General features: G+C 38.4%; 1 protein-coding gene across 2 annotated transcripts in view; it reads left to right on the plus strand.

Moving 5' to 3' along the window:
* KCNK10 (potassium two pore domain channel subfamily K member 10) overlaps positions 1–16,410 on the plus strand; it is a 58,884-nt gene continuing 42,474 nt past the window's right edge. For both annotated transcript variants that reach the window (XM_081938252.1, XM_081938253.1), the window contains exon 1: positions 1–989. In XM_081938252.1, coding sequence (XP_081794378.1) covers positions 938–989 — 52 coding nt within the window. In that variant the 5' untranslated portion in view covers positions 1–937. The remainder of the gene's footprint in view (positions 990–16,410) is intronic.

Below are 16,410 nucleotides of genomic sequence, written 5' to 3' on the forward strand. Positions count from 1 at the left end.
GCGCCACCCTCTTTCCCCTTTGGCTCCTGAGGCCGCGGACGCTCCGGCCCCTTCTTGGCAGCCCCTTTTTCTTCTGCCAGGCGGGGCCCGTCCGAGGAACTCTGGAGAGCGGCTGGACCAAAGGCGAAGAAGCGGGCGAGTCTGTGTTTCCTTCTCCGCCTAGTTCGCGCTTCCTCCTCCTCCTCCTCCTGCCGCCGCTGCTGCATTCATATAGGATGAGCTCCTGCGCCCTCCCACAAGCCATGCGGCTGCAACTCCCTTCGGCGAGCGGATGACTTTTTCTTTTCTTTTCTTTCCCCCGGTTCCAAGCTCTCTGCCCTTTTCTCGCGCGTCGTGCACGGCTTCTCGGTTCCTCTCCGGCAACTGCGGGGTCGGTGGGGCGGAGATGAGCTTGTTCCACGCGTTCTCCAGATATCTCAGCAGCCCACAGCAGCCTGGCTGGCAGGCGAAGCTCGCCTGAGTGGCTGACTGGCGCGATTCCCGGGCACTCGCGGCTCTGCATCTGGCTGAACGACGCGTTCACGTGTGCACCGCCAGCCCAATGTGTAATGCTGCAGTGGGCAACCGAGGAGCATCTGCAAAAGGACAGGAGGACCCGGCTCTTGGAGCCCATATAAAACCAGGAAGCGCCTTGAATCAGACTCCCCTCTTTTTCTCCCGGGTTATTTTGGCCCTTCTCACTTATTCCAAAGCTCACTTTGGCATTTGCCACCGTTGCTCCTTGCTCTTCAGAACTACACTCCCTGCTTCCCTTCCACGCTTTCACGTGCATTTTATCTTTGCCTGGCAACCACTACTTTATTTTTCCCTTCCTCTCTTGAAAGGCGCCGTCTTCCCTCTTGACCCGAAATTAATTTGTTTGTTGGCTGCAGCTCGGAGGCAGGGGGAAAATTGGGAATTTATTTAATCCTTCCCTTCTCCTTGTGCAAAGGAAGCAATGAAATTTCCAATCGAGACTCCAAGAAAACAGGTGAACTGGGATCCTAAAGGTTGGTGTTGCTTTTTCACTTTTTTTTCCAGTAAACAAACAAACAAATAAATAAGTAAATAAATACATGCAGCGTTTCTCGCTGTCCCCCTTCGCAGCTGTATTTGTGCTTGTTATTAACCCACCCATCTGATGCATGAGAGAGGAGAGATTTGGCTGAGATTTGGGGGAAAGCTTTGTTATTAATTGGAGCTCTGCCCTTTCCTCCCTGTTGTCTGGGAAGGTGGTCAGTGTTACTACAGTCTTGGGGACTGCAGGGTTGAGGGGTGGGGAGGTGGAGAGAGAAAAACTTGTCTAACTGAAAAAAACAAAACAGAAAACAATAATGTGACATCACTTCTCTCCCCCCCCCCCCAATACTATTTTTAGTCCTTCTGATATAGACTTGTCTTGGGATAAAAGGTCTGGTGGGAGGGAGGTTCTTTTAGTGTGATGTTGGCTTCTTTGTCACTTCTGGTGATCTTTGTCTCCAGTAAACAGAGCAGTAGATAGACAGAGAGAAGAGCCATCCTTGGTTCCTCAATGACAAACGTCTCTTGGCAGCTAGATGGGATGAAATCTGACTGCAGTGGACTCCCATCGGGGTGCCCTGATGAAATAACAATGCTTAGGGGAGACTAGACAGTCAAAATGTTTTTCATCCCTCTTAACAATGGAGTAGCTCTTTCCAAGCTTGGTGGATGAGTGGGCTTAATTCTGAGCTTAAGAGGAAGTGGGAAAAAAAGTGGAGGGGTAAATACATAGAAGGCGGCTGATGTGTGCCTCTCTCCTGGGTTCTGCTCTGTAAAACAGTTGGGAGTTGTTTACAACACATGAGTTTGCATGCCTGTGCTGCACACTTAACACAAATACTTGTTTTTAGCTTAAATGTATATTTTGGGTTTTTTTTTCCCCCCCTGCAGAAAGTGGTAGACATTATCTCTGTGGATGCGTAAGGATCGCTTCATGATTCAGACTAGGCTGAATGTCTAGGATTTTAACAACAGCAACAGCAGATGCTAAGATGTTTGCAGTCCTAGGAAGACTGACAAATTTATATGTTTTCTGAAAGACTGGGCTTGGCTCCCACCCCTTTTTTTTTTTACCATTCCTTTCTCACCCTTTGTTTAACTTGTCAATATGCTGAAATGGACAAAATACCCAATTTTGTGTTGTCTTCAGACATAGCAATGGATTTTGTAGCAAAAGAACTGAATCATATAAATATTCCAGATACCTGAATTTGAAATAGACAAAGAAAGTGCATTTGTTTCTAATTTCATAGTAACTTATTTTCACCTTAAGAGATGATGAAATGGATGCTGATTCTAACATCATTATTGGGAGGGGGTTGGTAAGGGACACAAGGGAATTTGTTGCTTTCATTTGCTACATTTTGTTGTTGCAAAATAAATAAAATGAAGTATATCATCTCTAAACATTGTTGGTGGAAGTGATGTCCTCCGTTCCGCCAAAGACCAATTAATCAGTTTTGAATAGTAGGGCTTCTCAAGCTCAACAAGTGGTGGATTCCAATTGCATTAAAAAGTTGAGATAGTAAGTAAATATTCGTATAATGTGATTATTTCCCTAATGTGTGACTGAGTCAATTCTCATATCTTTGCTGATATCACGTATTTAGTTACGAAGTAATTTAAAAAAAGCAGGCCATATAAATGAAGTTCTTCTGCTAACACAAGACGCAAACAACGTCAGGTTCCTTTCATATAGGAGTAATGATATTTTGCCACTTTTCTGTCAATTCACCCGATAACTCTTTGTAAGATTTAAATGTCTGCCACATGAAAACAGAAACAATTAAATAGATCTGTAGCCAGTTGTCACCAGTGATCTGAGCCATATCTGTCAGACTGTATCTTAAATAGCATCTTGAAAAAAATGTAAGAAGTAGAGGGTGTGTGTCTGTGCATGCGTGCGTGCGTGTTCGTTCATGGTGTGTTCATTCATGGCGTTACCTTTAAATAGTTTTGAGTTATGCCCATTGCCTTCTCTGGAGAAGACCAGATGTTCTGAGACAAATGAATGGGTCAGTTCAGAGTCACGATAATGGTTTAGAACTTGCTTCTTATACCAGCAGATGTCGGACCAAACCCTCATGGGCACCTGATTCTGGCTTGAGTTCATTGTTGATGGAGTTGCAGCAGAAAGCTCTGTTTTCAGCTTAAGGTGATCTAATGCTCTTGCAGTAGCACAGAAGGAAAAGAGCTGCTTTTATTTTATTTTTTACTGCACGATTGAGACTTCTTTTATATGACTAAGATAATAGTTTGTTCACAGAGAATCATTGGTAGGATAGCAGAAACAATTTATGCTATTCCCCCCCCCCCCCCTTCCTCTTTGTCTGAGCCTCTAGAAAACTGTTCTAGGCAACTGGGAGCAGGGATGATTTATGAAAACTGTTAGAAAAGATGCAGGGGATCAGAAGAGGGTACTCCTCATTTTCCGTGGCAGAATCTCAGTTTCTTGTCAAAAGGAAGTAAATATTGCATTTGTAAAAAGAACTCTGGATTTAACCCATGAAATGAGAAGAGAATTCAATGTTTAATACAAACTTATGCTGACTATTTTTTTAAATGCTTGGATTACTAGCCCTAAATTTAATATTAACTTGAAATCAATATGATGTACTGTAAGTTCTAATTAATTACAATGGGTTTGTTCTACATATGGTATATTGGGTCCAGTGCTATGAACTTTAATATGATATATTGACAACAGCATACATTTAGTTTTGAAAATAGTTACATAATTGCAGTTATATTTTTTCAATCTAATTAATGTGTGCTTAAAATCTCAAACTTCACAAATCATTTCAATGTGAGCAATTACAGGAGTTTTCTTAGAGTAAGAATACTGAGCTGCTGATTTTAAAAAATGTACCAAATTGGTTTACTTGTCTATGTTCAGTACATTTAGATAGTCCCAATTATGGGATAGTAAATCATATCAGATACATTGGGATAACATCAAACATAATTACCATCTGTTAATCTGATTTGGTATCCCTCGATAGATGGAGCAAGGCAAGTCATATTGCATTTCTGATACGATGTTAAAACACCCAAATAGAATGAACAACCCTGAATGTTGATGTTTTATGGACTCAGCTACTCTAGTTTTCTGACTGCGTGTTATGAAATTTCTGCAAGATGCAATTAGATGTGTCTAATTCTCTGGATGGTCTCTGATTACTATTTTAATATGGAAAATCATAGGCTGTTTGATACATCCACAAAATGTTTAAGATATTTTCAGTTTTAATGTTAAATAATTGCAAGATATATGCTCATGTTAAAATATTTTAAATTATTAGTTGTTTCATTTTTTTGCCCAGAGACATACTGTATGTAAATAGAATGCGATTCTCATGAAATGTAATCGTTCAGTTTTTATTGAGTTCCAGAATGAACATGTATTTATTTCTGAAATTTATCGTATATAGTTGCCCATCTCACAAACTTTTCGTATATATTGGGTAACAAATCTGTGTTTTTCTCAATGTACGTAATTGGGAATGGTCCCCCAGGCATGACATGTAAAATATTAGCTGATGACAGTTACACTTTTACACAATTGACTTAAATAGAAATAGGGATGTTCCAAGGGAAAATTCTTAAATCGATTGAAATGTAGAGAAAAACATTTTCCTAAGTTTAGTTTGAGAATTCTCCATCCCTGATTTGATGTTTTGGATTTCTGTAAAAAGATTATGGTTGTATATCCTGAGAATATAAGATGCATAAGGTTGCTATGGTAACACCAGTTATTTGTTGGGGAGAATGAGTCTTCAGCTTTAAAAAAGTTATTGGGATTGAAAAACCGGTCTACTCATTCACCAGCAGCACCAAGTACAATAGTTCATTATTGTATATTTCCTTTTGTTTTGGGGAAGCCTTATGATAGGACTGGATATACGTTCATCCATAAAGTATTACTATTTTCACAGAAAACTAGTTTATGATAGAAAGCCCCATACAACCTACTGAACACAGTGATAATAACATCAGCTACATGCATAAAATGAAAGAAACTGTCTTAAACTAGATCAGATCACTGGTCCATGAAACCTCGCTCCTGAAGATTTTTTTTAATCCTGCCTGGAGATGTCACAGAATTACATCAGACTTTGAGATGATAGAGATACTGCAGCTGGTCCAGTGAATTACTGTAAAGATAAGTTATGTGAACCAAGTAGCAACACTACATTCATGAGCATCCAATCCCCCTTTTCTTGGTAAAATCATGCCCAATTAGGACAGGAACATGATTATAATGTTAGTAATATTTTCTCTTTTGCCCCCATAATTAATCAATGCTCTTAAGTTACAGTTACATTTGCTAGAAATTACCTCAGAACTAACCTATTTTCATTCATGTCTCCTTACATCCAAGGAAGTTTATTAAAAATCTAATCAGAATGCCCACACGAGATAAGAATTGATAGCTAAGAAATAAGGTAGGTTTGGAAAAAAAAGGAGGACTGCATTAGTGCTGAGTTAGGAGCTGATATACATCCAAATGGACAGAATTTTAGTAGCTCCTGAGTGGAGAAGATATAGATTTGTGTACCAGTATGGGAACTGCACAATGGACACATCTGTGGCATAGTGAAAAGTGTGTTAACAGCAACACAGTTTGGAAAGTAGTTATTGCTGTTTGTCATTGCATTGATTATCAACAATACTGAACAAGTTAAGTCATGACTATCAAACATCAAAAAATAGATTCCAAGCCATCCCACCTTCTTTACATGACTTTCCAACCTCCTTTACATGGCTGTCCCATCTCCTTTACATAGAAAAACATCATCTGAAATGGAATAACTGGTCAACACTGTCAGAATATACAGCCAAGATATTACAATGGAGTTTGGACTGGACCAAATGCATCACACTCAACATCAATGGGGGGGGGGGGATTGTGAAAATTGAGAGACTCAAGATGCCCCATGAAAATAACATCAAGAGACTGGATGAAGATGATCACTACAAATATGTGGGCATCTTTCAAGCTAGCGACATCAAGCATACTGATGTCAAGCATACTAATGTCAAGAAGAATTTTAGTAAATACTTAACGAGAGTGAAGAAGATCTTAAAAGTCCAAACTGAGTGGTGGAGATACAATCAAGGTGATTTACATCTGGATAATTAGATATACAGCTGAAAAAGCTCATTCAAGTTGAATTAGAAACCCTGGATAGGAAGAGCAGAAAAACACAGACAGTAATGTTCTTCATCCATGCAGCGATGTTGACGGAGTCTATTTATCAAGGATCAAAAGTGACAGGAAAGTTGCATGTACATAAGACAATCGAATAAGAAAAAGGGTAATTGGAAGAATAACTAAGGATAGTGAAATAGATGCATTGAAACTAGAATTGAATATCAGACTAAACTGGCCTATAAAAAAGACCAGATGAAGAATAGAAAAGATGCATGGCAAGGCAAAGTATTACATGGTCAGTACATTAAAAAAAAAACCTACATGCAGCAAGGCCTCACAATGGCTAAAAGTAGGAAAGTTGAAGAAACAGACAGCTATTCTGGCTGCGCAAGACCAAGCCTTAAGAGCAAATGCATATAAAGCCAGAATTGTGATGATAGCAACAGACAGCAAATGGCATCTCTGCAGAGAAACTGAAGAAACAATGGATCACCTAGTTAGCTACTACAAGAAGATCACACAGGCTGACTATAAACAATGACACTACAAAGTGACAACAATGGTACCCCAAGGTATCTTCAAGAAATGCCATGGTTTGCAAGCAAGAACTGTGGGACCACAAAATAATAGAAAACAAAGAAGCTAAAGTGCTCTGGGACTTTAGAATTCAAACTGACAAGCATCTGCCACACAATATCTCAGACTTAATAATGTTATTAAGAAAGATAAAAGCATTTATTTCCTGGACATTGCAATGCCCAGGCACAGAAGAATAGAAGAGAAAGAACTGGAGAAAATCACAAAATGCAAAGACTTGCAAATAGAAGTAGAACAATTGTGGCAAAAAGCAAAGATAATAACAATAGTAATAGACACCTTGGGTGCAATTCCAAAACATTTGTGACACCATTTGAGCAGCTGACAATCCACATCTGTTGTTGAAATAATAAATGCGTCCCTTTGCATGGCCACTATCCTTGGATTTGAATAATCCACAGTGAGCACTAATTTTTAACCAAATGTATACAGCATCTGAAATATATATTGTTTACTTTGTTTCTGCAGAGAATAACAAGAAAGTGGAATATTGTACACATTTGAAGAGGAGCTGAATTGTTATCAATTGGAAGATACTCTGTCACATACTCATTTCCTTTTACATGTGTGCACATATTTGTCAGTATTATATTCACTGTCATATGCAATGTAATATTCTCATGTTAGTTTTATAGCTCTAAAACTAAGCCTTGAACAGATCCCTCAGAAATCAGGTATGCCTGATTGTGAGCAATAATAAAGAAAACCTGGCATACCTTCAACAGTACTTGAGTACATCGGTTTAGCCTGAGGATTGTAGTATAGAGGGTGTTGAGTATGAGCAGTGTGCCCTTGATAATGTCAGGTCCAGCAACCTGGACAAATGCCCAAGATATCAGCATGGTCAGTGAGATTGCTGGCGATCTCAGTGTTAGATTTGTTCACTTTTTTTCCCTTCATAACTCTTGATGCCTAAATTACTTGTAAGGTAGTTCCAGATCTCATGTATTTGTTGCCGTGCCAAAAGAAGCAGGCCAATTTTTACATTTTTATTTTGTTACTCATGAGGTCTCAGGTCACAAAAATAAATGAGAGAAATTACACATTGACCATGTCAGAATAACTCTGCATCTGTTGTTGACAAATAATTCAAAGTGAATTATCCTTCCTTACTGGGAATTCTACTTTGGGGGTAGAAATTGAAGTATAGAATTGGTGACGGGTACGAAGCAAGATCTCTTTGTAATCTGAGTAAAGGACCAACTAGTTCAAATGCCAGAGGTATTACTGCCTTCTATAAAATCTTCTATTATTTATTTTCTGCAACTGGGGACCTGTTTTGCCCTCCTGCCTCCTCCGTAGCAGTGAGGCTAAGGGTCTAATGTAATGGATAAATCCCAAAATGTTCATGTGTCTGGGGTTTGTATGGAGTGAAACAATTTCTTGCAAACAATCAAGTTGGTGTGTTAGCTTTTTTTAACTTGAACAACTGCAGAGTAAATTGCTCATCATTCTCTTACTTGAAATTTACTGTATCTCTCAACAAGAGTTGTGAATAACTCCATCAAGTTGCCCATATATGAACCACAGTTTCGGACCTTATTCTGTTCTATTAATCCCTTGTCTACATTTGGATAAAAGCACAGTTTGGAGGAGGGAATCTTGGAAGAAGAAAAAAATGTCATGAAGCAACAAGTGGCACTACTATAGTGATGCCATCCCACAGGACTCTTCTATGCCATAAGTATAAAAAACTCTCATTTACGGGAACTGTGTAGAGCTCATATCCCAGAAGAACTGACTCAGATGTCGACTCTTCTGGGAAGGTAAGCAGAAAACTGTGCAATTCTTATGAAGAGATATCTAAAATAGTTTTTAAAAGTGCTATTTGCTAATTTCCCTCTAACATTCCTTGAAGACTCTCAATGCTATTCTAGTAAAAATAACAGACTTGAGCTCTAGTATGTTTTTCATGAGGAGGGCTCATAAATCTTTCCTTAGATTAATTTGTAAGAAGGTCTCAAAAACTATTTTTCCAAACTCGCTTTTCCCAACTCCAAAACATCCCAAATTCTAAATCGGGATTGTCATTTGCTCAGGGTAATCACAACCTATTTGGAAAGTGCTAGTTTGGAGAAAGCCCTTATAGATTATATTTTAAGAAAAGCAATTAGAAAGGGAAAGAAACCTACCAACTTCATTCGCTTGTTTGACTTAGCAAAGTTTCATTGTCACTGCTATGGTGGATGCAGTAATAGCTGCATTTAATTCATTTATAAAAGGTTGTGAGGTATTCTTACTGCAGTGACTGGCATCTGGAGCCCCAAGTATAAACAAGCTGTTGCACAAAAGTCGTGTTCTTGAAACCAAAATCCTACAGAAGCTGGTTGTTGTACGTGCTATACTATTTGTTCTCTTGCGTGGAGCAGTGGAATCGGATTCACTGAATGGCTGCAAAATATGTTCCCTGATGGCTTGTGCTGATGTAGAAAAATTGTAGAACTACTTGGCAAGCAACACAACATCTATAACTGGCCCCACTTTATTCAGATTTCAAGAAGCTATAGCTCAGCTTATTTAACATTGTTGCTCTGTGGACGTGAACTGGCAGAAGCTATGACACTAGTATCAATACAGGAAAAGAACAAAATGCTCTACTGAAAAGACTCTTCAAATAGAAAGGGGAAAAAAAACTCTGTTTGAGACCAGGTATTTATTGAAGATTTAAGATACTGCAAGGATATTTAAGATTCAGGGCGTGGATCTTGATTTGTGTTTGAACAACTCAGTTCTTGCCAGTTTTGAAGATGCTGGAAACATATAAAGCTATATGATGATGATGATCATCATCATCAGTCAGTCAACAATCATCAATTATCCACCATCATCATCTTGTATTCTGCTTGACACTCAGATTGGATGTTGGAATATCAGAGCTTGATTTGTGTCTTTATAAAGCAATTTTGTGTTTTTTAAAAAATGCAAATGTTTGAAATTACAAAAATTGAAAAAGAATTCAAAGTGTAGGATTTATTTCATCTAAAATATGGGTGGTCAAACATTTTGGTGAACTAATGGGCTGTACTCAGCTTTGGATTTAGCACCCTAAATGCCCGAGAGCATAAATGTATCCTGTCTGCAACTTGTTAATGCAGCCATGCCTTTCCCAGGGATTATACAGCTGCTTTGAAGTGTTTACAGATTAAAGTACCTTTTCTAAATTTATTCTGGAGCATTATTGCAGATTTATTAAGTAATTAATAAAACTGATCAGGCAAATGAAAGTGATCTTAAGAACATATTATTATTAGATTTAAACGATGGATTTATTTTGTAGAACTGAAAGTGGTGCATGTAACGTTCTTGCTTCTATTTTTCCCATAGAGGGGAGGGAAGGAGCTTTATCTCCCTGAGACATAGCTTCAAGGTCAGACTGCACACCAACTCACACTAAAAGTGACCATTCTGAAAACATCTTCTTTGAAATTGATTGGGCAATGGGGGCCAGCAATGGGAAGGACCTAACAGTGAGAAAATTACACTTGGGGATTTTGGCATGCAAATTTCAGTTTGCTCTATTGTCTTTCACTTGACCTTTAGTAAACTATACATTTCTCAACAAACGGAGTTAAGGATCATTCTTGTTTAAACGTTCAAGTTGAGGCAGGGATGACACGAGCCTAAAATCATTTAGCTGCTTTTCATACCTAAGAGAGAGCTAAATCTCTCAATTGTTTCCATGTTCCAATCTTACCCTTAATTACCATCTCTTCCTCCACCTCTCTCTCTTTTGTGATACTATGAAAAAGTTCTCAAAGGAAATGTAATTATTTCTCATTTCCTACTAGTACAACTCACCATCTTTGTGAGAAAACAGTATTTCTGGAGGGAGTCTTTTTTTTTGTTACCAACGTGCAGCTTTTATGTATCTATGTGTTATATCATTAAGTATTTCAAAGATGGACAACCTCATTTGGCACTGAACACCCTTAGATCACTGAGTCAGATAGTGTGTTTATGTGCATGTGGACTGACTTGCCCAACAGAAGAAGTCTGATAGCACCTTTTTGAACTGTGGCTTGCAAAAGCTTATGTCTTTTTATAAAATAGGAAAAGTTGGATAAAGTGCTACCAGAAACTTTCCGATTGTTTTGCAACCGTGAACTAACACAGCTTTCCTCCTACAAGTTTGCCCACCTTATTTTGTCTTCGCATCTCTACCTCCTTCCCAGTGTCTTTGAACAGGCTCATTGAGAGAAAAGAAGAAACAAATGAAGCTTCTTCCCAGGGACTCTCTTTGAAGATAGTTGATTTCTATGCCTTGCAAGAAATCAGCAATTCTGAACAGAACCTCTTGGGCTTTGGTGTTTTCCAGCACTCTTGTTGAAAATTGTTGGCATTCTAGTATTACTGGCAAATAGTAACAAATTGTAAATTGTTATGTATCTGCTCAATGAGCAGGTGGGAAAAATACTGCCTACTCTGTTATCAAAGCTAATTCTTTGTTATTGTTCAAAGAGTGTATACAAGTATTTTTCATATTTAATTAAAATGTCCTCCAAATCAAGGGTCTCCAACCTTGGCAATTTTAAGACTAGCAGACTTCAACTCAACGCTGGCTGGGGAATTCTGGGAGTTGAAGTCTGCCAGGCTTAAAGTTGCCAAGATTGGCTCCAAATCAAGCTTCACTATTTATATCACATGGACCCATTCAAGTTCCACAGTCCTTAGCTGTGGGAGTTTTTGGTGGTCTCCCATTCAAGTATTAACTAGATTCTGGTACTGTTTATTATCTTTCAACATCAGCCCAAATTGGCTAGATGTAGCCACCTGTTGAGACCTCATACTGAATAGGGGCCTGAAACAAAGAAAAGAAAAACAAACCCTCAAAACTTAGACAATTTAAGCTGCAAAGAAGCCAATGATATCTCAGAATTAAAAAGTCAGTGAAGTAAAGCCAACCATATTTGGCTAACATTTTCAACATGTTAAAATTCCTTTCATTTAAATCTTTATGGCTGGGCTTTACCGCCAGGATTAGAGGCATAATCACTGGGATTGCAAGCAATCCAAAGATTATTGAAACTGGAATACAACAAACAGGCTCCATTACTTGTTTTAGCCGAAACTCTGCTTGGTGGCCTGCAAATTAATTGGTCTTCAAAAAATATGGTGAGCTAAAATACACATTGTGTTAAGAACATTATTCCAAACTGTAGAAGCTTCATATGGGTGCAAAATGTGTCTCTAAGCCTGAAATTAGGGTTACAGATTGGAATCACACTGTAACAGAGAACTTAAATTTTTAAGGTCTTTAAATTCTTTAAGTCCTTTAAGATAATATTTTAATTATCTTCAAAAATCAATTCGCTTTGCAATGAAAGAACACCTTGGTGATTAATCAGAACATTGTAGACTTTGGCATATGCTGGTTTTTAAATCTAGAATTGGATTAGCAGTCTTAAACTGGATGGTATGTCCTTTCCCCTCCTGACAGGCCAAGATATATATAAAAACTCTAACCTAAATGCTAGTATGCATTTAATGGAACATGTGGTGGGCCTATAGCCATTCATATAGCATTGGTATAGTATTGCAAAAGCCTTAGAATTTGGAGACCAGCAACTTCACATAATGCTGATGTTATCATTTCTTCATGACTTCTATGCAGCGCTGTTCCTGCGTTCACCAGAAGCATGTCAGATTTTCAGAAAGTGCTCTCCAGGGTGCTGTAGTCATATAGGCTGGCAAGACCAGCCAGCTCAATAAAGTGCAGTAGAAAAAAGGGAGAAAAAGGAGCAGTTCCTGCTTTAGCATGCAGACGTTTAGTAGCAATTTGTGCTATAATGTAGTCTGCCCTTGTAGCAGTCTGTCATTTGTTGCTCTCTCAAATGACACTTGTAAAACGTCCACCTGAGCAAGCCGTACAGTATGTTCTTTATTTTGCTTGTAGTAAGGTTATTTGAGGGTGTCTGTCTGTCTGTCTGTCTGTCTGTCTGTCTTTCTCTCTGTCTCCGTCAGTGTCTCTCTGTCTCTTTCTCTGTCTGTCTATCTCTCTCTCTGTTTCTGTCTCTGTCTCTCTGTGTCTCTGTCTCTGGTTCTGTCTCTCTCTCTGTCTCTCTCTGTTTCTCTCTCTCTCTGTGTGTCTCTCTACTTCTGTCTCTCTGTGTCTCTGTCTCTGTTTCTGTCTCTCTCTGTCTGTCTATCTCTGTCTTAGTCTCTCTCTCTCTCTCTCTCTCTCTTTGCGTTTCTGTCTCTTTCTTTCTCTCTGTCTCTCTGTCTGTCTATCTGTCTCTCTCTCTCTCTGTCTCTCTCTGCCTCTGTCTGCCTCTGTCTGCCTGTCTCTGTCTCTCTTTCTCTGTCTGTGTCTCTCTGTGTCTCTATCTCTGTTTCTCTCTCTGTCTCTGTTTGTCTTTGTCTCTGTCTGTCTTTGTCTCTGTCTGTCTCTCTCTGCCTCTGTCTGCCTGTCTCTGTCTGTGTCTCTGTTTCTCTGTCTCTGTCTGTCTGTCTGTCTGTCTCCAGTTATCTCTGACCATCCTACAAGTTCAGAGGTGCTTGACATGCTCCACGTTAAGTTGTCAACAGTGTCATCTGATGGGACTCCAAAGTGTGCCTTCTCTATTCCAGTGCATATGCTATTCCACCCTGCCCTCCCCTCCAAAGATCTGGCTGGTCCCAAGCATGCCATTAGCACTTTAAAACTAGTACTGGGCTAGGAAGACACATGAATCCATGGTGTGTGTGTGTGTGTGTGTGTGTGTGTGTGTGTGTGAGAGAGAGAGAGAGAGAGAGAGAGAGAGAGAGAGAGAGAGAGAGAGAGAGAGAGAGAGAGAGAGAGAGGGGTCATGTTTTATTCCCAAGATGGTATACTGGATTTGGTTTTTTTATTGTTACATTTATTTTATTTCTGCTAGCCATCCAGAGTTGCTCTGCAAGTGGGTGGCCATATAAATTGAAGGAAGGAAGGAATATTGCTGCTGTTGTCCTTGGCAACTGATTGTTACACATTTTGCTATGACAAATTTATGGAAAGCTCTTAATCCGAGTGCTTTCTGAATTTAAGGAAATAATTATGTCACCTATTATCAAAATACTATTTCTGGGCTACAGAGGGGGGGATATTGTGACCAATACTTTATAGGAAGAGCTAAAAGAAATTATAGAAACGGCTAGTTAAGTTAGTAAGTCCAATTCCCTGTTAAATATTTTTTGTTTATTAAATTTGTTTGCACATCTTGCTACAAGGTGACTCTCTTATTTGCATTTGAATCTGAATTAAAGCATTTCTGACAAGTGTTTGTCCTCCATTGGTAGAACATCCATTGGTACTTGGTTCCAATTTGTTCTTACAAAGTTTTTGCTAACATTGAATTCTGTTACTTAAAGCATTGTTCTAAATTGTTATATTTGTTCTATATTTCTCTGTATATTGAGAGAAGACAGGTCTTTTGTATGATACTTATTCAGCTATTTAAAGTTTGCCATTAAATTCTCCTACATTGCTTTTTCTTAAGGCTAAATCTTTCTCTTTGTAGGGCTTAGATTTTCTGTTCTTTGATTATCCTTGCTGATCTTCTCTGAAGCTGTTTCAATTTATCCGAATCTTCCTTAAATTGTAAAGTTGGGAACATGACATCGTTTTCGAGGACAAGTCTGATAATAGGGTGTGTCAAAAATAGATAAGAAATAGATGGAATATTTTCTTATCTCTAGAAAACCTGTTAAAATGCAAGGGGTAAATAATTAGATAATATTTTTAGAAGAGCAAACACTGATAAAGAACTTTGATGAAAATTTTGTAATCCATTCATCATCCATCATTTCCCCACCATGACATTCAATACTGTATTTGGTCACCTTTTTAGGACCTTATTTAACCTGTTCGGCTTAATTTCAGGAAAGCTACTGCATCTTAGCTGTGATTCTAAAATTTGTGCATTGTTGTTTTGTCCTTATATTAAGAAATCTGTTAACTTGCTCTTCAGCAATACATTTCATGAATTTTATCTTCAGAACTGTGTTTTCAGAAAACCAGTATTAAAAGCACTATGTTATGTTTTTTAAAATATTTTTTTTGTTCTATATGTTGCATTCAGATGTAGCTGATTGATCAGTCATGAACTTTGAAAAAATCGTTAGGAATAATAAAACAACTTGCTTCTAATGGGCATAGTTAAGCATGTAAGGAGTTATCATAAGAACCATATTTTATGTATGGATGACATGGAGTCAGAATTTAATGATTATTTGGTATAATCACTTCATTCCCTGCACCTTTAGGCCTATTGAGTACCAGCTGTTGTGCACCAAAGGGGGTAGCAGCTTCATGTCCTATCTGTGTATTTACAGAGACATTTGAGTAGCTGCTTTTGGCAACTGACAGATGGAAGAGGTGGTGTTTTTTTAAAAAAAAACTGGTCTTCTTGGATTTCCATATAATTGGGAGTGTTCTGTTGTATGAGAGAAGGAATAGGACTAAAACTTAAACTAGATTAAAAACATGGAAGGCTGGAACATGCATATGCATTGTTTGGTCTCTTCTCATTTGAGTATCTCCATTGAGACTGGTGATTTTGATCCAAACTGAGTGGTATGAAAGTTCTGTCAGAAATGCTTATTTTCTTATGCATGATACTTCACACTTCAGACAGATATGTAGTAATGAATTAGCCTGTGTTTTTTTATGATACAAAGGCTATCTGCCTGCCTGCCTGCCTTAAATGTTTAAATTTATTCCTGTACACCGCCCCGAGTCCCTCCGGGGAGAGGGGGCGGTCTAGAAATTTAATAAATTATTTATTATTAATTCTGTCTGTCTATCCATCCACCTACAGTATGTCCTTGCTTATTTATTTATTTATTTATTTATTTATTTATTTATTATTAGCGTTTATATACCGCCCCCTCTCCCGAAAGGGACTCGGGGCGGTGTACAGTCCGCATTAAAATGCAACAGATTAAAACATAGAAATAACTACAGAAATACATGTATATGAGGAGGATAAAATATGCCAAACTGTACTGCTAATAAATAAGTCAATACAAAAGTTTAAAATATCAGATTAAATTTAAAACACTATCCCTCTAAAAACCAGTAAGAATGTGTATGCCAGGAGGTAGACGTTATAAATTATGCCAAACCAGCCAGTCGGAACAGGTGTGTCTTCAGTTTCTGTCGGAAGGAGCGGAGGTCAGTAGTGGTTCTAATGTCGGGGGGGAGGTTGTTCCAGAGGGTTGGGCCCATCACAGAGAAGGCCCTACTCCTCGGTGTCGCCCGTTGGCATTGCCTCGTGGACGGCACCAGGAGAAGGCCCTCCCTGTGAGAGCGGAAGGCCCTCCCTGTGAGAGCGGACTGTTATTGTTTGAGCGGCTTACTGTTATTGTTTGAGTTACTGATTTCCACCAAAAACAATTTTAAAAATCTGAAAAATAGGTTTTTTTCTCTACTTCAAGCTAATTAGGACCTGTTTTAGTTAAAAAAATAATAATTACTGGAGTTTCAATCATAGCTACGATAGCTGTCCAAAAATTTAAAAAAGTGTTCTTATGAGACACTAGATGGTAAAGTACAGAAATAGTTCATCAAAACATTGTTTTCATGTGATAATTTAAAGTACTCATCTGAAATAACTCTTGACTGATGTGACATTTAAGCTTTGTTGCCACATGGATCTCTTGACTCCAAAGACAAGAATCATACAACATAAAGTATCTTTGTT

Source organism: Natrix helvetica (genome assembly GCF_964273705.1).
Source record: "Natrix helvetica genome assembly, chromosome: 1".
In the NCBI taxonomy this organism is placed as follows: Eukaryota; Metazoa; Chordata; class Lepidosauria; order Squamata; family Natricidae; genus Natrix; species Natrix helvetica.